The sequence below is a fragment of the Pseudonaja textilis genome, chromosome 7 (genome assembly GCF_049901715.1).
Source record: "Pseudonaja textilis isolate UNSWEBS1 chromosome 7, rPseTex1.2, whole genome shotgun sequence".
Lineage (NCBI taxonomy): Eukaryota > Metazoa > Chordata > Lepidosauria > Squamata > Elapidae > Pseudonaja > Pseudonaja textilis.
Window position 1 is genome coordinate 54,297,619 of NC_141996.1, and position 22,102 is coordinate 54,319,720.

The window sequence follows — 22,102 nt, forward strand, 5'->3', positions numbered from 1 at the left end:
GTGGAGACGATTGATGGTCGGCCCCTTCTTTCGGGACCTGTGGTTGCTGCAACCAAACCCCTTTGCATGCGTAATGGACAGCATGTGGAGGAAACTGCTTTACGTTGCAGCAGTGCCTCATTTTCCGGTGGTGCTGGGTTTGGAGTGGTTACAGGCCCACGATCCACAGATTGTCTGGTCGCCTGGAGCTGTGCAGTTCCTTGATAGGTGTGCCAACCATTGCTTGTTCTCCTGTGCAGGGAGTGTGGCTACGCCCGTGGACCTGGATCTACCTGCGGAGTTGGACTTTGCTGATGTGTTTGGGGAGAAGAAGGCGGATCAGTTGCCTCCGCATCGGGCGTATGACTGTCCAATTGACTTGTTGCCCAATGCAAAATTGCCGGTGGGTCGGATATATTCCCTGTCAGAACCGGAGTTGGCTGCGTTGCGGGATTTTATTGAGAAGAGCCTCCGGAAAGGGTTTATCCAGCCTTCTACCTCCCCATTGGCTGCACTGGTGCTTTTTGTAAAAAAGAAATCGGGGGAGCTACATTTGTGTTGTGATTACCGCAAGCTGAATGCAATCACAGTGAGGAATTAGTACCCGCTTCCCCTCATCCCCGAACTGATTGAGCAGCTTCGTCAAGCTAAGATCTTTATGAAGTTGGACTTGTGTGGGGCTTACAATCTGGTTCACATTTGTGCAGGGGACGAGTGGAAAACAGCTTTCTGGACGAGGTATGGGCATTTTGAGTATACTGTGATGCCTTTTGGATTAACCAATGCCCCAGCTGTGTTCATGCACTTCATGCACGATGTTTTCTGTGATTTGTTGGATCAATTCGTGGTCATTTATTTTGATGGCATTTTGATTTACTCAGACTCCCTGCAAGAACATTGGCAGCATCTACGGCTGGTGTTGCAACGTTTGCATGATAACCATCTGTTTGCTAAACGTGAGAAGTGTCAGTTTGCACAAACCACGATTGACTTCTTGGGACATCATATTTTACCTGCTGGGGTGGAACTGGACCTGGAAAAAATTTGATCATTGCAGGGGTGGGAACCTCCACAGCGGGTAAAGGATGTGCAACGACTGTTTGGGTTTGCAAACTACTACCGTACATTTGTTCCCCGCTTTGCTGCATTGACTGCTCCCCTTTCTAATCTGCTCAAGAAGGGGGAGAAGTTCCATTGGGGTGCTGAGGAGCAGGCAGCTTTTGAGGCATTGAAAGTCACCTTTGCTTCTGAGCCTATCCTCAAACACCCTGATCCAGGTCAGCCATTTGTGATGGAAACAGATGCTTCCGATGTGGCTGTTGGTGCAGTGCTCCTCCAGGCCTATGTTCCCGCAGGCATCTTGTTCCCGTGCGCTTATTATTCCTGGAAGTTGTCAGCTCCAGCGTGCAACTATACGATTTGGGACAAGGAGCTATTGGCGGTTAAGGTTGCTTTTGGGACATGGCGGCACCACCTGGAGGGGGCTCGTGACCAAATCGAGGTTTGGACGGATCATCGCAATTTGGAACACCTCCGTACAGCTTGGACACTGAACCAGCATCACATGAGATGGTCCTTATTCTTTTCTCGATTCGATTTCTGGCTGACCTATGTTCCGAGTGGAAGGAATCAACGCACCGATGCCCTATCTCAGAAGCCCGAGTATACCCGAAGGGAGGATAAAATCTTGCCCCGAACGGTGATTCCGTTGGAGTGGTTTGCAGCCACTGAGGAACCTGTGGACCTTCAAGTGAAGATTCAGGAGGCGCAGAGGCAGGACCCATTTGTGGCAGCTCGACATCGAGAATTGGATGAGAATGGAAGACAACTCTTTGGGCTTATACTGGGGACCTGTTGCTGTTCCGTGGTCGCATTTATGTGCCTGGAGGTCCTCTTCATGGCCTTATCCTACATCAATGTCATGATAGTCCAGCAGCAGGACACTTTGGGGTGTTCAAAGTACTGCACCTCATCTCTAGGACATTTTGGTGGCCGAGACTTAAACATGATGTGTCGGGATATGTGGTGTCCTGTGGGATCTGTCGCCAAGCCAAGTATGCTTCTGGTGCACCCCCTGGTCTCTTGCAGCCCTTGCCCACGCCAGAACGACTATGGGGGGCAGTTTCATTGGATTTCATTGTTGAGTTACCACAATCGAATGGTGCCACAACCATTTTGGCGGTGGTGGATATGTTGACTAAAATGGCCCACTTTATTCCGTGTGCAGGTCTTTCATCGGCCAATATAACAGCTCAATTGTTTATCTCCCATGCTTTCCGGTTGCATGGGTTACCAGACCACATGGTATCAGATTGGGGGGGTACAATTTACGGCATGCTTCTGGCAGACCCTACTCGCAAAACTGCAGGTTGAGGCTTCTGTCGTCTGTTCATCACCCCAAAACTGATGGGGGGGCAGAGAGAGTGAATGCTATTTTGGAGCAGTACCTCCGCTGTTTCAGCAATACTCAACAAGACAATTGGGTGGAAGTGCTGCCGGTAGCAGAATTCGCTTATAACAATGCTCAACATGCATCCACCTGTGTCCCCTTTCTTTGCTAACTATGGGTTTCATCCACGACTTTTCTCTTTAGCCCCGTCTGATTCCTCAGTTCCAGCAGTGGATACATTTTTGCAGGAGTTAAAAGCTGTGCACCACATGGTCCACAATCAACTAGAGAGAGCCAAGGAAGACTAAATGGTTTGCAGACCAACATCGTCGCAATGTTTCACCTTTGGCGGTTGGCAATCAGGTTTGGCTCTCTACTCGATATTTACCAACGACGCAACCATCAAAAAAGCTCAATCACCGTTACTTGGGATCTTTTCCAGTCGAGGCAGTGATCAATCCTGTGGCTTATCATCTCTCCCTGCACGGACCATGAGTATCCATCCTATTTTTCATCGTTCCCTGTTAGCCCCTGTCTCGCCCGACAGTCCACATAGACCGGCTCTATCACAGCCAGCCCCAGTAGCCCCTCTGCGAGAGGAGGAGTACGAAGTGGATAGCATCCGAGATTCATGCCAGTTGCGGGGCTGATTTCAGTATTTGGTGGCACGGAAAGGTTATGGACCAGAGGACTTCACCTGGGTTGATGCCACTGATGTTCACGCTCGTCGTTTGGTCCAGGACTTTCACACTCGGTTTCCTCAACATCCTCGTCCACCTGGTCCCGGGGGAGGGGGCCCTGAGGGGGGGGGGATAGTGTCATGCCCCTGATGGAGTCTGACTCTGAGGAAGATGAGGAACAGCCAACAGGGAGTGGGAATTTGGCTCCAGAGGTGGTGGAGGAGGCTGGGGAAGGGCAGAGGCTGGCTGAGCAATCAGAAGAGGATCCAGGCCCATCCCCTATCCATCCTAGGTCATGCAGGGAGGAGAGGATCAGGGAATAGCAAGGTCTACTCAAGAGGAGATTACCATGATCCTCCTTGTGGCTTGCAGGTGGGAGCTACGTATACAAGTTTTAGTTAGAATTGCTGGAGTCAATTAGTGTTTACCTTGAAAGAGGTTTATCTTTGCTGGCGTTCTTCCCATGGACTCTCCTCCCTTATCTTCCTGGAATGTATGATTAATTATCTTGGCTTGCTTCAGAACTCTCGTCAATGCGGTTTGTTTTGGTTTTCTATTAGCCTCATTATTTACTTTTGTGACTTTAAATTGTGCCTAATAAAACAGTGAAGTTAAGTTGAAGGCCTTACTGGACTTAAATATATGTTTGGGGTTTTGGGTTATTTTGAGAGACTACGGGTCATCACAGGTGCAGAAGGTGATTACTTGATCTAGGATGCTGCAACCGTCATAAATGTGAGTCTGTTGTCAAGCATCAGAATGTAAATCACATAACCATAGGGATGCTGCAATGGTCATGAGTGTGAAAAATGGTCATAAGTCACTTTTTTCAGCACCATTGTAACTTTAAATAGTCATCAAATGAACTACTGTAAGTTGAAGACTACCTGTATATTAACATTGATAAAGCAATCAGTTCTTATTGTATCACATTTTATAATCAGCTTGCAAATGCAAGAATGAATAGTTAGCTCTCTCAAAACTCTACCCTCTCCTTATATGATTTCTGCCTTTTCTCTCCTCCTGTCCAAGCTACAGCTTGGGGTTATATAATATTCCTTTCTAAGAACTGCATTCTCTGCATCTCATATGAAATAATGATCCACAAAACTTTATGTAATAATAGGTTATGTTTAAGGTGTCTTCATTTTTAGGTACAAAACTCTTAGGCTGCAACTGGAAAGTTCCTGCAGTTGCTAACATAAGATGCAAAGATCCATCTTCTAATTTCTTGGTCAATTTTTTTTGCAAAAGAAGCCTGTATTTATCTCCTTTCCCTGACATGACTAAATTTATTTTGGATTTCTTCCAAAATACTTGAGTCTCTGTCCTCTTATCAATTTCATCTATTAAACATCCCCATGCATCTTATTTAATTTAAATTGCAACATGAAGTTTAAAACAATTTCCCAATACTTCCCAATACATCCTAAAATTAAGGTAAGTATTCTAGAAGTGGGTCCACTTAAAAAATCTAAGAAGAATTGCTTTACATTAGAGGTGGTCACACTTTAAAACTTATTTGGAAGAAATGCTTTGGATCTTGCATGAGGGCAGCACCTTCTGCTGGTCATGAAAAGAACCCAATATTTTTCAAGCTCGGTGACTCAAAGAAACAGATGCTGTTGCTTGAAGAATTCATTCAATAACACTAAGACAAATTTTAAAACAGCAACACCTTCCTTTGGGTTCACATGGAAACTTGAAAAGGGTCTCTTAGTGCTTCTTCTGACTTATTTTCAAAGCATGTTCTGCTCTGTCTTACCCAGAAGCAAAAAGGGACTTTTTATGTAGGAGCTCCCTCTGCTGGTTTCCAGTTAGTAACAGAATTATTAGCAGGCATTGGCCAGGAATTTATTTTTTATTACTGTTTATTATTGTTGAGTTGTGAATAACCACTAACCAAGATAGTTATTAAATGAGTAGCAGCTGTAACTGGATTATTTTTTCCAAAATACATTGAGCCTCCACCCAAATTCACATATTTCAAGGTATGCATGGCTTCCCCTAACTTGTCCTCAGGGTATTTTTAGTAATGTCTAAAGAAAATGACTGATGTATTTTCTAAATTGGTCACTGTTAATGGGAAAGTCAGACTCCTGTTCATACAACATACCAAGCTATAATATCATTTGTATGGGGTTTGATATCTCATGTAAACCAAATCAAAATTATTGTTTCGCTATAAAGGTTCTACAGCACTCTTTGGTATTCTGCCATCTCTTCAGTCTATCATAGATACTTCTGTATACATATATGGTTAGCATGTACACTTGTTGCAACTATCTCATTAAGTAGGCTTCAACTGAACCTGTTGCACACAAATACTATTTTAAGAATAAATGAGTCAAGAATGGAAAGATCTCATGACCTCAAAGCTTTAGCATGTATGGGGCATCTCCACCCACAAAACCAATCTAATCTACTGGCTATGCCAATATGGGAATCTTAGCCTTCCCCTTTGCTCCAAAGCAAGATCATAAACAAATGCTACCAGTTATAGAAAAATGTCACCTGTACCATGGGAGTACTCAGTTTAAGGTTCAAAGCAGGTATTCAACTGAATATTGCCCAAAAAGGTCAGGTGAGGTTTAAGAAAGCCCTCTCTTCATGGTATACTCACAACATTTAGCAGAGAAAGGAGGATGGTAAAACTTTGATTTGGGAATTGTGTATATGTGTGGAAGAAGCTGCTTTGATATAGATTTGGGTTGACTTATACTCATGTTACAGGGAACTTGCAGTATAGGGTTTAGACAACTATTTTGCAGGTTTGGGCTATTGTGATTGCGGAACATATTCTACCTTGAAAATCTATGGTTCTTAAATCTGTTTTAAACAATCTAGGAATTCAACAATTGTTCATTCAGATCTAAGATTTGTGCATTTTTTTTACATCTTTATTCATTCCACCTCTTAAAACAAATTTTGTGTGGAAGTAACTTGGCCACTGGCCGAGTCCTACAAATTATCTGCAAAGTTAGTTGTCTGTTGGACTGAATGCTCTCATATTCTTATTAATCAATCTCTCCTAACATAGCTTCAGTTTCCTAAGAAGCTCCCATTTCCATGACAGAGTTGTTTGTAAAGCATAAAACGTACCTTCACACTGCTGAAGAATCTCCTCTGCTGTTGTGTCATAATGAGACAAGGGGTTGCTGGCATTGCGGTACTGTGTAAAACAAATGGGAGAGAATGGAGAAAATGTAAGATCAACAACAGGTTGATCTGTTCAGTAGCACTGCAGGTGAGATTCAGAAATAATGCAGATGCAAGATATACCACACCTACAAAGACACAAACAGACATCCCCCACCCCAATAGAGTGAATTTTAAATGGCTTGAGTTGCTGTTTTATTTCCTTTGGCTTTTTTTAATATCAATGCTATTTTTATTTTTACTATAAAGTGCATCAGAAAACAGAAAAATCAAATCAAATACCGATGGCTGGAATTGAGAGGTGGGAGTCGGAACATGAAATAACTAGGCTAAGCAGACCCGGAATGTAACACTATATATATGTCAAAATGAGTATATTGGTCAAAAACAACTGTACAAGACTAGCAATGTATAAATAGCATATATGTTATTTGTCTTTTATTTTAGTGTATATGGTGGAGGAAATTCCAGGATGGTCACATTGTGTTCGATATTTCTATATGTAAATTGTGTGTGTGTGTGTGTGTGTGTGTGTGTGTGTGTGTGTGTGTGTGTATAGAAAACAGAAAATAAAGTAATGCTTTTAACATTAATTTACTAAGGATCACAAAGAAAACCATTCTAAACTCAAACATAGAGCACAAATTTCCTCCCTCTCCTTTCCTTTTTTACCTTCCCCCCCCCTCCTTTGTATGTAGAGTAATTGTATTGTTATATTATATTGGGGAAAAAATTGTATTGTGCTGATCCTTATGTGCCAAGAGTGTCTCCTTTTTAATAGCTAAAATCCTATAAAGAAGGTCCATCAGAGAGAAAGAGATTGTACAAAAGTTCACTTGAAACCAGTCAAACAGGAGAACAGCAATGTTTCACCCTATTAATTTGTTATGATCTAAGCAGTGATTGGCCTACAATGATCTGCAGGGAGAGTCACAACGAATCAATGAATAGTAGAAGATAGCATGTTTCCATCATCCACTTTTCCTCTCATTCTATTTCTTAATATATAAGCATTTTTTCTGCTTTATATTGGTAGTGCATGAATAAATGAAAAAAAACTATTTTCCAGAGTGAAGCCATTTTTCTTGTTCAATAAGTTACCTGATCCAGGATATGGGAGTTGGGAATTTCATTTTTCAATCTCCATGCCACTCCAACATGTGATTCTGGAGAATCAAATCTAGCAGTTGTTGGAGTCCTCACAATTTCAGCCCCAAGGGCACGTAGTACATCCACCTGTTTACGAACAATAATCAAATTAGCCAAAATGTCTATGCCTGTGTATAGGCAATGCTTATGCAACTAGAATATTAAAGTAGTTACAGGTATGGAGCCAATTCAAAACCAAATGTGGTTCCAGACCGGCTATTTTAGCTCCGTTAACAAAACCCATGCAGAACCTTGTTAAATGTTAAGATGGCAAGTTGAGTCCAACTTTCTCACACCCACCACTGCTGACTTAAGGTGCCTCAGTAAAGTTATGCAACCATGTGTAGATCACTCAGTGATAAACAGCTCTGACCTTTTCCATGCTCATTTTCTCTGGCATTACAATAATACAACGGTATCCTTTCACTGCAGCTGCCAAGGCCAGTCCAATTCCTGCAACCAAAAAAAAAAAAAAAATGTCACTAAAAAAAGCCATACATATACCAAGAATAAACAACCTGGCATCGTCCAGATATTTCCCAGTCTCCCTGTTAATTCTTATGGCTGATATTAATTGGGATATGTGGTATAAAACTTCTGGAAATATATCATTCTACTTGATCTCAGTTACGCATTGATAGCAGCTCTCAGTGTTTGAGTTAAATATAGTATTTTAGGGAGAAAGACTAATGTATAAAATGACCATCCTAACAAGATATGATAATGCTGCCCAAGAGCCTGTATTCCAGAGTTGTTTTATGTCCTGCCATTATGAACCAGCTAGATCCCATAATGATAACAGGAGAAAAAGATGGCTGAGCTGTAAGACAGACTTTTCATACATCTCTATCTATGCATATGTTTTTCTCTTGACCTACCACCTACATGGCTGAATGAGATTATAGTCCCAAACTGTGTATACACCACTTTAACATTCCCTCATCCCTTCATAAAGGGATGATTTGATTTGCTCAGTCAAATCATTAATCATATAGCAGACAGGAAATGTATACTGTTTAAAAACGGTAAGCAAAACAGTTATTCCCCCCCGAGTTTGTAAAACTTGTTCCAACAGTGTTTAGTATTCAGTTAGAACTAAGACTTGCATTACTCATTTTTAATTAATGCCTGCTCACTTCAGTATCCAGTCACTTCCTTACAAATTTAAAATCTGTTACTAGTCTTATTTTCTGACAAGACCAGGGGTAGGAGGGAGACCCTCTTCAGCAAAGTACATCCCATTCCACTCACTTCTCGATACCACACTTCAAATGGATTTATTTACCTGTATTTCCTGAGGTTGGTTCAATAATGGTATCTCCTGGCTTAAGAATCCCATCCCTTTCAGCATCTTCCACCATTCGTAAGCTGATTCGGTCTTTCACACTGCCTCCAGCATTGAAAAACTCGCATTTGGCCACTGAATACCACAATTAAAGTAGGATATGTTTCAGATGAATCAAGAAAGTGACACCCACCAACCTTCTGCAAGGGATTTGGCAAATGCCATTTCATCTATCCATATTCTAAGAAAAGGCATATCTGAATATATGCACAGATATCTACATATACGTAGATATCTATAAGTATTATATTTATAGCTGATAGATAGCATATACTAATTGAATATTGGACTAAACAAACAGCCTCTGATGAATCAATTCTGAAGCTGGTTTTGGATTAGCCCAGTATCCTGTACCTTCCATAAGCAACCACATAGTCTGACAATCCTCTTCCATAAGCTCAGATCCCAAAACCAGACATATACAGAACCTTTTTCTGTTCTGAGAACATAGAGCTGGAAGGGATCTTGTAGTCCAACCCCCTGCTCAGGCAGGGGACCCTATACCATTTCAGACAAGTGGTTGTCCAATCTTTTCTTCAAAACTTCCAGTGTGGGAGCATTCACAACTTCTGGAGGCAAGTTGTTCCACTGGTTAATTGTTCTGTCAGGGAATTTCTCCTTAGTTCTAGGTTGTTTCTCTCCTTGATTAGTTTCCACCCATTGCTTCTTGTCCTGCCCTCAGGTGCTTTGGAGAATAGCTTGACTCCCTCTTCTTTGTGGCAGCTCCTCAAATATTGGAACACTGCTATCACGTCACCTTCAATCCTGCTTTTCATTAAACCAGACATGCCCAATTCCAGCAACTGTTCTTTTTATGCTTTAGCCTTCAGTCCCCTAATCATCTTTGCTGCTCTCCTCTGCATGCTCTCTAGAGTCTCAACATCTTTTTTTACATTGTGGCAACCAAAACTGGATGCAGTATTCCCAATGTGAGGGAAGGCAAGGCATTATGTGAGCCATGGTGAACCAAGGCATTATGTGAGCCATGGTGGCACAGTGGTTAAGAGTGCAGTACTGCAGCCTACTTCTGCTGACTGCTGGCTGCCTGAAATTTGACAGTTCGAATCTCACCAGGCTCAAGGTTGACCCAGCCTTCCCTCTTTCTGAGGTGGGTAAAATGAGGACCCAGATTGTTGGGGGCAATAGGCTGACTCTGTAAACCGCTTAGAGAGGGCTGAAAAGCATTGTAAAACGATACATAAGTATAAGTGTTATTGCTATTTCTCTTCTTTCCCAATAAGTTTTCTTTCTACCCATCACGTTCCTCATGCAACGTCTTAAATTGTTCTTATACAATTTAGGGTTTTAAGCCTCACTAGCAATATACAGACTGGAGAATCAGGTGATTGTATGTCAGTTTCCAACTGCTGCACTGAGAGCAAAATAATATCATAAACAGCATCATTGTTCAAAAATAATGAAGTCACAAAGTCTACTAAATTCCTGACTGATTTGGTCCTTTGAAATTAAGAGCCCCCTTACATGTTTATGTTTACAATTCCAAGTAAGCATCACTATAACAAATACTTACAGAGTTCACATTTGAGGCCACATAACTTTCCAACCTTGTTGATACGCACCATGGGAGTATCTCCAATGTTTTTCAGGATATCCGGCATAATTTTTGAAGGCTTTATTCTACACCAGAAAGAAAGTTATACAATATTATTGGAAAATAATCCTAAAGTTCATTACCCCCAACTAACATCAGAATGGATGAAACTGAATGGCCATCCTACAATAAAAGCCACCTTCCAATCAGGCCTTTCCTCCATCTGTCTATTGACCAAACAACCACTTACAATGTAGCATGGTGATGGGGTGATTCAGAAGGAGATTTTCCAAGCTCCCAGGTACACTTGCTGATGGCATCAGGCCTGATCCACTTCCTCTCCTTTTCTGGCGAACTATAAGATTCCTTCTCCAAGATTCCATTGGGTATGCAGTCAACCGAAACATGAGTGCAAGTCATTTTATCCATTTCAGTTTCAGCAGGGATTGATGGCATTGTATCTGGACCAGAGGGGAAAACAAGAGATCAATTGTAGTACGATACAGGACTAACAACAGTCATTATGACTAAAGCACATAAGCACGGACAATCAAAAATTAATTTAAAAAACATGGCAATAAATTATAATTCTGTTTTGTCTGTAACTATCCAATGGTTTGGCCTTTGGAAAGCTAAATAAAATAAGTAGACCAAACTATTTTGAGTCAGGCAGATTACACCCATATACTACTACAAAATAAATTATTTAAAAATAGCTTTGCTACTGTCTCATTATTTCCAAGATGCTGAGCTATGTGGATAATGTTTCGGGTAATTCTAAACCAGACAAATTTAAGAAAGCAATATTCCTCAGACTGCTGACTCTGAGCCTACTTGATTTCACATTCCATAATCTTATAACCTATAGGGTACAACTTGTTTCAGAATTCATGCAGGTTCCAAAATAAAAGCAAGGGTATCGATACAGAATTATTGTGATAACATCTGGGAGTGAAAGACATAAAATTGTTGGTATTTGAGATATGTCAAAAATTTAGCAGATAAATTTACAGGCATACATAACACATCTATTTCTCGTTATACTTCACTTGAATGGAAAGAGCTGACATCTCAGAACTGTGGTAACCATGTGGGCGCTTTTTAAAATAGTAATTTTATTAAAAATTACAATTAAAAAGATACAAATATAAACTAAAAATAGAATGTGGAAAAAAGAAAAACTACAAAGAAAAATAAGAATATTGTGTGTGTGTGTGTGTGTGTGTGACTTTCTCCTTCATCAAAATATAAACAAATTTAATAACTTCTCTTAAAATACAACTACTGATCTTGGGAAAGTCACAAATGGCAACTGTGTGACTTCGGGAGGTTACAACCATCCAAAATACATGCCAGTTGCTAAGTTCCTATCTTTTGATCATGTCGCTGTGGAGATGTTGTAATGGTGGTAAGTGAGAGCAGGGTTTGTCAGTCACTTTTCTCAGTGCTGTTGTAACTTCAATCATTAAACAAAAGATTGCATGTCAAGGGTTACCCGTGTAAAGAAATCCTTGAAGCCTCATTGTTCAGTCCTAATCAACAAAAGTCCTTAAAGGGTTATCAGAGATAACATCTTATCTACTCTTAACCTTAAAAAAAATAAACCAATTTTACATTCCTTCCTTTTACTTTAAATAAACTTTATTTTTAGTCTCTTTAATGCCCTGTTGATTTCTATGTTTATTGATCTCTTTCCATATAACTCTTCAAGGCTTTGACAAGTCTCATTTGTAAATCCAATATAGGAAAGTTATCCAGGTCATTATTTTGGTTTGTTATTTGTACATCTTTTTTAAATATTAAAACATCAGCCAGTTTGTATGTCCAGTGTAGCATCTTTTCTCATTCTTGTAACCTGTCACTTTTAAATCCACTTTCAGATCAGTCTCAAGTCTTATCCGGTAAAACTTTAATAGGTTGGATAAATAATTAAACAACCAAAGTTTAGTAGAAACTATAATATCAGAAATGTGATTAATTTAAAAATCCCTTTGTTGCATAAACAGGGTTTATTAAAAGTTTCAGAAGGATAAAAGTGACATTACTTTGATTCAAAAAGACAAGGTAGTGCCAAGCATGATTCTGAGGGATTCCAGCATAGGGAAATCTGTTGCAAGCAATGTTTTAAGCAACAGCTAAACAGTAGAAAGATCTATGAAGGATACTGTAGATTGCTGAGGTCTATGTTAATAATAATAATGCTACCCTTCTTCCCTCTGTTTTTCCTTATACCTGCTGGAGGCCTTCCAGGCTATTATTAATGAATACTTCAGTTTCAACCATAACAATTCAAGAGCACACAATAGATACAAACTCAAGGTTAACCGGACCAAACTTGATTGCAGGAAATACGACTTCAGCAACAGAGTGGTCAATGTCTGGAATACTCTACCTGACTCTGTGGTTTCTTCCCCAAACCCCAAAAACTTTAACCTTAGACTGTCTACTATTGACCTCACCCCTTTCCTAAGAGGCCTGTAGGGGGCCTGCATAAGCACACCAATGTGCCTACCAACCTATTGTTTCTTTTATTTTTCTTATATGGATTCCTAATTATGTTTATCCTTATACTTATTATCTTGTAAGCAACTGACAAATCAAATAAATAAAATAAATATTAAGGGGAACAGCTTAACTTTGTACATTGACATTCCAAAAAAGACATCTAAGAAGAAACACACGCACGCACACACACTTTTTCATACAGAAATGCATCTGCTGGTCAAACACATACTATATATGCATGTCTTTAAAAAAAAAAAAAAAACCACATGATTTATTTGGCCACGTTTTGGGGGATTAGTGGTGAAGAAAAACCAACTAAGCTAAGGGAACACAATCCAGCATAAAAGCTTCCTCCCCCTCAGCTGCTTATTTGTGAACAAAATCAGTTTTGTTAGCTCTCCATGGAAAAATTTGGCCCAAAAGCCTTTTCATCTGGTCCAATCTCTTTGAAGCCTGCAACTCCCACCCCAGCAGGATGCTTGCCAGTGTCAGAAGGCTGGTAAATAATCCCAGAAGGCTGGTAAATAATCTCTAATTTTTTCTACCACGCACATCACACAGTATCAGTCCTAGTTTTATAACATATCATATGGAAATTGGGGGGGTAGAGCAGGGTGAGAAAGAGGAATTGGACGTTTGAAAGTCATCAATTTATTTCTTCTAACTGCTTATTGCAAGAGACTTTCCTGTATTTGTGGGGTTGTCCATTTCTCAGGCTAAATGTAAACATTGATGCAGGCTTCTTAGGACTTCTATGAGCATTGTAAGGGTTTTGTCAGTTACTTCTGCTTGATAATTCCATTCTTACTTTTATACATCTAGGTAAATGCAAGTATTAAAACAGTAGCTGGTGTATAAAGTATATTATAGCAAAGTAGATGCTATTTAGAATTATATGGCCTTTGATCACACACAGACTTGCTTTCAGGAACTGTAGCCCCAATACATCTGAAGAGACTCAAATTGGGAGGGACGAGCTGCAGCACCATGATCCATGTGGATTTTCCTCTGAAGGATCTAGATGAGTGGTGAGTCTTGCACCGGAATTCTTGCCAATCAAAATCCAAGACTATTGAGAGGGAAAATGCACTGTGATCCTTTTTTGTGGGAGGGGTGGTTGAGTAATAAAATGACCTTGTCATACTTTCATTGCTGGGAATCTGACTGCTATATTGGATACCAACTGTTGTTTTAGATAAGCACAAAGGGATTATATCAAATCCTCTTTGATTAATATATCTGTCAAAAATATCGAGTGCAGGTGCTGAAACTAACCAATTCAGCTTGTAAAGCAGCGGTGTTGCAGGGTGATACCAAAGTGGACTTATAACCACTTGTATCCTTGTAGTATATTCTGAACCAAATGCAGTTTCCAGGTGGTTTTGGAGGACAACCCCATATGCATCATATTGTACTAGTCCATACAGGAGGTGAACAGGACATGAGTATGCATAGCGCCATCCAATTTAGGAATTAGCAAATTGATGCATAATATGGTTTTGTGCAAAGATTATCCTTGTCATGGCTACCATTTGCTTTTCCTATAGGACCTGAGAGTCCAAGAGGACCACCAAATTACACAGCAAATCTGTCTAGGGGAATATAATCCCATCCAGTATCAGGGAATCAAAAAGTCCACAACCACTTGATCTTGCTCGGATTGAACCGAAGCCTGTTTTTCTCTATCCAGACCCACACTGCCTCCAGACACTAAAAAAAAAAAATCTTCATAGCATCACCTTATAGCCTAGAGATTTATAACTGGATATCATTAAGATGCACTGGTTAACAGTTTGCTTGCAGGTGTAATTGCAGAGTGCTTATAATACCTAGACAAGTGGTCCTTGGTTAATGGGTTTAAATCAGTACTTCCACCCCAGTTCTAATTGAGAATCTTGCCAGAGAAGCCATAACTTGTCTTACAAGAAAATTGCAATGGAATGCTCAGAAAAACATTTCCATCGAAAACCATCATGATATGAGAGGGCAGGAAGAGGAAGTAATTAAACAGAGTTCTTTAGTTCCTTTGTTAAATATATTCAAGCAGGGGTTAGATTTGTATTTGTATTCTACATTAAATAAAGGCAGAACTTGATGACTTAAATGAACCATTTCCATGATGTTAGCAAATGTCTGAACAAGCTTTTTGTTGCTCTTCTTCAAATACTAGCTATAAACACATACTATATCAGTTATAAAGCAACTTACTTTACTAAATACTGTTCATGGATTAAACTAAAAGAAATCTGACTGTTCCTGTTTACCTGTGTTTACCATTTGTTGAAAATGATCTCATCCCAAATACATTTTTAAATTTTGATAGAAAGCTTTACAATACTCAACTTCTATAACATGTCAACTTTGGTTGCCAATTTCAGGTGAAACAAATCTTGGAGATCTTCTCCTTTGCATAATTATATGCATCTGACACATGTGTGCATATAAGCAAGTATAATGCACAAATACACATATATCAGAAGCCACATGCCAAAAGAGTTGAAACAGTTTGTGTCCAGGATGTGAAGGGTCTGTAAATATTTTTGCAACCCTCTCTTTGACTCATGCAGTATACAGGTCCTCGACTGAAGGCAGGTTGGTAGTAATTGTTTTTTCTGCAGCCCTAATTATCCTGAGGTCTCTGTCTGTCCTGTTGGGTTGCAGAGCCAAACCAGACAGTTATAGAGGTGCAAATGACAGACTCAATCATTCGTTGTAGAACTGTCTCAACAGCTCCTTGGGCAGTTTGAGCTTTCTGAGTTGGCACAGAAAGAACATTCTTTGTTGTGCTTTTTTGATTACATTTTTGATGTTAGGTTTCCATTTTAGGTCTTGAGCTATGATAGAACCTCGAAATTCGAAGGTCTCTACTGTTGATACTGTGTTGTCTAGTATTGTAAGAGGTGGTAGTATGGGAGGGTTTCTCCTAAAGTCTACCACCATTTCTACAGTTTTGAGTGTGTTCACTTCCATATTGTTCCGGTCGCACCACAAGGCAAGTTGTTCAACCTTCTGTCTGTATGCGGATTCATCATTGTCTCTTATGAAACCAATCACTGTTGTATCATCTGCAAACTTCAGTAGTTTAACAGATGGATCGTTTGAGATGCAGTCATTGGTATATAGGGAGAAGTGGAAAGAGCACACAGCCTTTGGGGGCGGGGGGCTGTGCTAATTGTACAGGTATCAAATGTGATTTTGCTTAGATTTACCTGCTGCTTCCTGTCTGTTAGGATAAGGGGAATAAAGCAGAGGTGGTATTCAGCAGGTTCTGACTAGTTTTGGAAAACCTGTAGCGGAAATTTTGAGTAGTTCTGAGAACCGGCAAATACCACTTCAGACTGGAGATTTTACAATATCCTTCCCCTGCCACGTCCACAGAACTGGTAGTAAAAAAATCTGAATCCCACCATAGGAATAAGGGGGAAAAGAGGTGTAGGCAAGGAAGAAAAGAAATTTTGAAAAATAAACAGGATGGACATGAATGATGCAAGAAGGCTACACAGGGAAGTTTAAAAAGTTCTGCTTTTCTATTACAAAGTGGGTGAATATCCACAGTCAGACTTTTCTCATGGCCGGAAGTTTGAAATTATTTGTACCTTTCACATATTAACCGTAAAACTGACTACTTGAGTCCAGTTAATTATTTAGATGAATTGCCTTTCTATTGCAGATTAATAAATGTACCAGAAATTCTGATTTTAGTTCAGCGTACAATTGAGAGTGCTATGTTCAAAGCCTATGTAACAATCATAAAATTGGAATGGGACATTTAGGTCATCAAATGTTATGTACAATGTTTTCCCATATTGTTTGGTGACTGGTCAGTTTAGTTAAGGATGTAAGGTTTTGGCGGAGGTATAATCAGAATAAGCTTATCTGTTGTTATTAAGAAAGATATTTAGTTGTAAGATTAGGACATGTACAAAGTTTTTGGGCAGGTTATGGACCAAATGAGGCTGCAAATTTATGATTGGAAGCAAGTTTAAATAATTTATTACTACAAAGACCTCAAAATTCTTATGAAGTGATTAACATGGAGGGATCCACTACAACATGGACAGTGAATTCTGAGTACTGATCTACCAACTAGAAGACCCATCACCAACAGAACTGATTTTGCTGACTCGGTGATCAGAAGTGGTGATAGTAGACATTTAAATTGGTTGAATCTGTGGGGATTTTAAAAATTATTTCTTCTTTCCAGAAGATTCAAAACAAGGAAGGCAAAGCTAGGGACTATGTGGCACTATACCACATGCTTGCACCAAACAGAGGGAAGATGGTTCAAAAATTAGGGTGGCTTATATTTCTTTCCACTCAGGTTACATGGGAGTCTATATATTTGAAGCGCTACAAATAACCAGTTCAGATTATGGCTCTTATGGCTATCCCCATTCTACAAACTAAGGAAGATGATATTCTCAGAAGTATTTAAGAACTGTTACTTAGGCAAAGAGGATTGAAACTCTCTTAAGACCAGAAAAGTAAAATGACATTCAGAGCAGCTCAGGCATACATCTCTCTGATTCACTGAGGGGAGATAAATGATTTAATTAGACTTAGAAGATTGTTATGTAGCCTATGTTAATAAAGCATAGTTCTAGTATTCCAGTGGAATTGATTTTCTGATTTGCACTGTCTAGTGGGGCTGACATGGATTATTAGCCATACTCTTCCTAATGGAAAGTTTTTCCTATTATCAAGATCAGACGGATGTGTGGTGTTGAGCTAATAGATAGCCATATGGAGTATGAAGAACAGACTCTCCCAATCTGAGATAAAGAGGCTGCCCAAAGGCTTTCAGGATATTGGTTGCATAGCGGTAGTAAACTACATGGAGTCTCAATTTGAATAGTGTTACCAGATCATGGGTCTACATATTTTTCTGTAGTTATAGTTTCTGAATAAGTTAACTATAATGGGCTGTTGGCTTATGATATAGGATGGGAGGTGGTAGTAGGCAGGGGTGGGATTCAACTGGCATTACTACCAGTTCAGTAATTTTACGTTTTTTAAGTTATAGAAAATCAAAAGCCTATATCTAGAGTATCTTCTCCCTCCTCTCCCCGCCCCAAGTAATGTAACATTTTTATGATGAAGTGATGGATCTATGGGATAAACAGTTAACTACAAGCATATTGGTAATTAGAAAAAAGTAGCATAGCTTCAAGAACAGGATTATGGTAGATACAGTCATCCATAGGCAGATGGGGGCAAAAGCAGACATATGAACACCACAATTATTCAATTTTGTAAATAACCAGAAATCATTGGTCAGTGTATATAGTGTAAATGATACTTCATGGTTCTTTTTTACATTTTTCTAATTCAGTGTCTAATTTCCAATTATAAATAACACATCAACACCCCCCCACACACACACACCCCAAAAAAGCTTAAGGAACTCAGTGGGTAAAACAGCTTACTTGTGTGCAAGGAGAAATTATTATCTGGTAGAAGATGGGACTGATTTGTCTAGAGGGCAAAAGAGGTCTGAACTAGTGAGCTCTGGAGATGAAAAGAGAAACTGAAGTCAAGTGCCAAAAAGGTTTTGAGGTGGAGGCCTCAATTATCTGATGCCCTATCAGAAGATAAGACATACTGTTATCTTTCCATATTCTACTACAGGGATCTCAAACCTTGGCAACTTTAAGCTGGCTAAGGAACTCTGGGAGTTGAAGTCCGCAAGTCTTAAAGCTGCCAAGGTTGGAAAACTCTGTTCTATTACATTATTGTGATAAATTCCATAATTATTATATTACTGTAATATTGTATTTTTTTCATTTCATATCACTCTTTCTAAACCTATCAGGCAGTTTTATACAGAATTTTAAACCATTCAAATACACTAAAACAAAAAAAGATTAAAACCATAGAAATTATTATTAAACCAGGAAAACCACTAAATCAGTGCTTATCAAACTTGACAACATTAAGATGTGGGGACTTCCAAAATTTTCCAATCAGCATGTCAATATATGGGAAGCCCATGCAATTTAAAGTTGCTACTTTTGAAAAACACTGTACTTGATGTTATTAATCTGGCTAGCGTCCTGTCAGTGACAGATTTGAGGGCTGTTTGGAAACTGAAACAGTATTTGCTGTTATCTGCTTTTAAATAGAGAGATTGGAGTAAAAAAGAATTCTGGTATCTATGATATACTTTCATTCATCCTAAAATTAAAACTACTATAATTCAACCCAAAGTTGCTTTAACTGTAAAAAGGTTTAAAAGAGATAGTCAGTTGGGTGCGATGGTTAAGCTGTTGGGCTAGAAACTAGAAGCTCTGTTAGTCTTCCCTTAGATATGAAAGCCAACAGGGAGACTTTGGACCTATTCTCAGTTTTCCTCAGCCCAATTCACCTTACTGGTTTATTGTTGTGGGAAAAATAGAAGACAGAAGTATTTGGCATGCACACTTCCATAAGTTAATAACAAGGCAGGATAAAACAAACAAATACATGTAACAGGTTCATAAATTTAATATGAAGAGATCATGCAACAGCATCATGTTACTTTTTATCAAAGAGCAGAAAATGGATTTCATTGATCTGTATCATTTTATCCAACTAATAAAAATAAATAAGCTGTAAAGAATACTATGGATAATACTATGCTTAGTCAAGATTCCCAATTACTGAAAAGAAACCAATTATGTACAACATCTTTATGACATTTTATATACAAATAGATGGACTATGCATAACTATGTTATCTTTATAACTTGAAAGAATTGTATTATACTAGCTTCTACACTTTATTATTCCTTGGCAGAGGGACAGCAGTTAAATTCTTGGCAGAAAGTAGTTTGCAGAGAACAAAACCAGAACACCACCATTGGCATATTAACTGAGAAAGACTGACATTTAGCCTGAAGGGTGGGTATGGCATGCAACCCCTTGCAACACCAAATTGGTAGATACTTTTAAATTGGGCTATTAAATCCCTTCATATTAAACATTTTGTAAATTACATTCCAAAATCATCTTAATCATTTTAAAACATGTCCCTGCAATTCCATGCAACATCTCTATTACCAGTTCCACTCATGTTGGGATTTGCTTTTTTGGTTCAAAAGGAATCCAAGGACGGATCTGTTTTTATTTTGCTTCACAGGAATTAAAAAAAGAAAAAGAAATGTACTCAGCACATGTCAAGTATAGGTAAGTCATATTGTTTTATACATATATGCTCTGGCTCCACTTGACAAAAAATTCCATCCTATTGTGTTTTGGTATTGTTTGTAGATTAAGAATCCCAGTATATGCCCCCAACTTTACAAGTACTATATATCCAAATTAATATTAGGTTGATATAACTCAATACCACCATTAAATTCTGCATCTGCTTAAACATTCATATTATTAAAAAAGGCAGATCTCATTTTCTTTATAAATATATGGGGAAAAACAAGATAATGCTCAAAAGCCTGTTCCATAAGAGGATCCTATGACAAAGGCATGATTCTTAGGTCCCACAAGATGATCCTGCCTAATAAAGGGCACCCGGAGTGCACTAACATTGTTGGTTTGAGTAGGGTGAGCTAAGACAATAGAGACAAGTGACTATAACTTAATCTCACATATTTTAAATCTGAACTAAAGTCTCATCAATTGTTAAACTACCCCAAGTTACATACAGCTAATTAAGAATTAACTCAATAAACTCAGAACTTAGTGCTGAGTAAACATAACCATGTTGTATCAACCTAAGAAAACTCTTTCACAGCTAGGGGTCCCTCAAACACACCTGGGAAATGCAAATAGGACATTTGAGTTACATATCATTACACAGCTCTAGCTCTCAATTTACATGTCTATTTTATGTTAAAAGAAGAAGCAGAAGTATAGGAGCCGTCAAGAAAAGTAGAACTTTATCTTCCAATATGCTATTCTTCACTACTCATTAAGAATGTTTGGGGAACATATTAAAAAGGAGAATTAAAACAATTATTGAATGCCACTACGTTTTCCTCAAGATTCTGCCTCCACCTCATCTGTCCTACTACAGGATGATGCAACCACAAAGTGGGGGAGAAGAAATAGAGGTCTCTCGCCAAGCATTTCATGAACAAAGAACCCTCCTCACCAGCTCTGTAAATTTAGAGCTGCAGTTGCCACATCTCACTATTTGTCTCCTCCCTCCCCTTATTAGATGAAATAAGCTCCTGAGCTGGAACTTTACTACGAGGTAGGGAAACTGGCCTTCCAGCTGCTAATGTACTCCCCATTTCTACCAGGCTTAGGCGGCACCGGCAAAAATAGGAAATAGCAACCGAACTCGGGATAGGGACTGCACTTTATTAGTGCCCTGATAAACACAGGAACCGTATCATAAACACCATTATTACAGAAATAAGTGTGTTTCCTTCTATTACTACTGCACCACTAATTCTTACATGCTTTATTAAAATGAGAAAAGGGGCAACAAATTTCACGCGGGTAGATGGAAACCGCTCTCCGCAGAAGATACTCACCGGCCAACCCGGAGCGAAGCATGTGCGAAGCTCTTTCCCAACCCACCTTATCTTTTAGGGAAAGAGTAAGCCGTGATTGGCTGGAAGGAGGGCGTGAGGGGCAATAGCCAATGAGAATAACCAATGAGAAGGTACTGCCTCAGTGCAGCAATGTTCGCGCATTGCTTGTTCGTCTTGCACAGCGATTGACGACGATTGGATTTTCTGTTGGGGGTGGGTGGGATTATATAGCTTTCTCGTCAGGGCGTTAAAATGAGACAACGTTGAGTTAGGATGGAGCTCAGAATTTTGTGGTTACTCTGGGTTTACGCCATATTTCCACGCCTTCTCCAAGCCAAGCAACAGGCAAACTAATGGGGAGATTTTTCTCCGGTGCCCTGCTCAGAAGTTCCCGATTGAACTTGAATGTTGGAATTCACAATGTCTTGCCTCATCTATACATTTTGTCCTTTATTAACGCAGGGGCTTAGGAGACAGCTACAGCACCATCTGATATTTGACTTATGGTTGATGCGCTCCTTTACCTGTTTAATTATTTCTGTGTACTATTGCTGGGCATTTTGAGAACCTTGAGAGACAAGATAAAAATTTAAATAATATTTTAAAAAAATTGGAGAAATATTTGGAAGGCATTTTAAACGCTTCGTTAAATATTCGGTTAAATGCTATATACAAGCATAAAAATATTAGGAGAGCTCACCTCTGCTGGGTCAAAGAACCCATCAAATCAAATGCTTTGGCACCCTCCAGTTTGGATGTTAAAGCAACTAATATTCAAGATCTTATGTACCTAATATGAACCTATTATGATTAGTAGCCATTGATTTAAGAAATTGATCTAATTCTCCTTTTAAAGTTATCCAAGCT

At 39.2% G+C, this 22,102-nt stretch overlaps 1 protein-coding gene across 4 annotated transcripts in view; it reads right to left on the bottom strand.

Moving 5' to 3' along the window:
* Positions 1–21,380, bottom strand: part of LOC113444718 (cystathionine beta-synthase-like protein) — a 40,198-nt gene extending 18,818 nt beyond the window's left edge. For 2 of the 4 annotated variants that reach the window (XM_026713577.2, XM_087937673.1), the window contains exons 1-8: positions 21,236–21,278; positions 19,797–19,867; positions 10,504–10,714; positions 10,233–10,339; positions 8,642–8,776; positions 7,730–7,809; positions 7,309–7,443; positions 6,151–6,220 (exon numbers count right to left, since the gene is read on the bottom strand). In XM_026713577.2, the coding sequence (XP_026569362.1) occupies positions 6,151–6,220; positions 7,309–7,443; positions 7,730–7,809; positions 8,642–8,776; positions 10,233–10,339; positions 10,504–10,714; positions 19,797–19,809 (751 nt within the window). In that variant the 5' untranslated portion in view covers positions 19,810–19,867; positions 21,236–21,278. Of the gene's footprint in view, positions 1–6,150; positions 6,221–7,308; positions 7,444–7,729; positions 7,810–8,641; positions 8,777–10,232; positions 10,340–10,503; positions 10,715–19,796; positions 19,868–21,235 lie in introns of all 4 variants that reach the window. The other 2 variants (XM_087937675.1, XM_026713576.2) reach the window with 1 other exon arrangement.
* Positions 21,381–22,102: the final 722 nt, after the last annotated feature.